This window comes from Mandrillus leucophaeus, unplaced genomic scaffold (assembly GCF_000951045.1).
Source record: "Mandrillus leucophaeus isolate KB7577 unplaced genomic scaffold, Mleu.le_1.0 Scaffold24, whole genome shotgun sequence".
Lineage (NCBI taxonomy): Eukaryota > Metazoa > Chordata > Mammalia > Primates > Cercopithecidae > Mandrillus > Mandrillus leucophaeus.
In genome coordinates this window covers 2919205-2920570 of record NW_012102476.1, presented here as the reverse complement: position 1 = coordinate 2920570, position 1366 = coordinate 2919205, and the positions used below count along the sequence as shown (strand labels likewise).

Sequence of the window (1366 nt, the reverse complement as noted above, 5' to 3'; positions counted from 1 at the left end):
AAAAAAAAAAAAAAAAAAAAAAGAGGAAGGGGCAGGAAGCAGAGGAGGTGGGTGTGGAGATTGAAGCTGGGAAAGAGAAAGTTTCTGCCATGTGGGCCAGCGGTGACCCCTGCCCCCTGCCCTCCAGGAAAGCATCCCTTTTGCAGTCGTGGGTTCATGCGAGGTGGTGAGGGATGGCGGGAAGCGACCGGTGAGGGGACGCCGCTACTCCTGGGGGACCGTGGAGGGTGAGTGAGGCCAGGCAGGGTTCCTAAGGCCAGCAAGGAGCCCGGGGCCTCTGGGTCAGGCGCACTCAACATGTGAAGTTGGGGTGGGCTTTGGTCCCAGGGGATCCTAGGGGGAAAGGGGTTCTCCTTTCCATGGGCTGCAGACCGCGGACCCTCCGCTAGAGTGGCAGCAGGACTTCCCTGTTGACCCGACCCTACGGGTGGGTGGGACCCGAAACTCCCTGACGTTCGCTGGTCCGCGCCGCCCCCCCTCCAGTGGAGAACCCACATCACTGCGATTTCCTGAACCTGCGACGGATGCTGGTGCAGACACACCTGCAGGACCTGAAAGAGGTGACGCACGATCTGCTCTACGAGGGCTACCGGGCCCGCTGCCTACAGAGCCTGGCCCGGCCTGGGGCTCGCGATCGAGCCAGCCGCAGGTGAGACCCGGGGCCGACAGTCTCGGAGCCTCCAAGGTTCCGCCTCACCCAAGACCCTGCCCTGAGGCCCCGTCCCCACCACCCGTGAGTCCGCCTTCACCACTCAGACCTCTCTCTCCCTCCCTCCCTCTCTCCCTTCCTCCCTCTCTCCCTTCCTCCCTCTCTCCCCACCGGCTTTGCCTCCGGCCCTAACCTCAGGGACCTGGCTCCGCCTCCTAGACCCCAATCTCGCCCCAGGCCCTGCCTCCTGGGCCTCACCCACAACCTCAGGCCCTGCTCCTGATTCCTGTCCCCTTCCCACTGTCCCGCAGTAAGCTTTCCCGCCAAAGCGCCACGGAGATCCCGCTGCCCATGCTGCCTCTGGCGGACACCGAGAAGCTGATCCGCGAGAAAGACGAAGAGGTGAGCATGCACCTCGCTTCCCCCCGACAGAGGCCCCAGGTCCCTCGCTGGCCTCGCCAGGTCACCGCCTGCAATCTCGCCCTGCACAGCTGCGCCGCATGCAAGAGATGCTAGAGAAGATGCAGGCCCAGATGCAGCAGAGCCAGGCCCAGGGCGAGCAGTCAGACACCCTTTGAGGCCACGCCCCTCCCGGCCTTACCTCGGCTCCGCCTTCAGTCGGCCTCTTGTCCAATCCCCGCGCCCCACACTGCCCAGCGCCCCCTGGAACCCCGTGGGTGCCGCCCTCGCGCGGGCTAGGGGGAGGTTCTACCAGCC

The 1366-nt window shown here is 65.2% G+C and overlaps 2 protein-coding genes across 3 annotated transcripts in view; one reads left to right on the top strand and one right to left on the bottom strand.

Annotated features, from left to right (window-relative positions):
• Positions 1 to 1346, bottom strand: part of ZNF48 (zinc finger protein 48) — a 19510-nt gene extending 18164 nt beyond the window's left edge. Inside the window, exon 1 of one of the 2 annotated variants that reach the window (XM_011982460.1) lies at positions 1251 to 1346. The gene's annotated coding sequence lies outside the window, so the exon portion shown is untranslated. The remainder of the gene's footprint in view (positions 1 to 1250) is intronic. The other variant, XM_011982458.1, reaches the window with a different exon arrangement.
• SEPT1 (septin 1) overlaps positions 1 to 1366 on the top strand; it is a 4860-nt gene extending 3494 nt beyond the window's left edge. Inside the window, exons 8-11 of the mRNA XM_011982546.1 lie at positions 128 to 227; positions 484 to 649; positions 961 to 1051; positions 1141 to 1366. Coding sequence (XP_011837936.1) covers positions 128 to 227; positions 484 to 649; positions 961 to 1051; positions 1141 to 1227 — 444 coding nt within the window. The 3' untranslated portion in view covers positions 1228 to 1366. The remainder of the gene's footprint in view (positions 1 to 127; positions 228 to 483; positions 650 to 960; positions 1052 to 1140) is intronic.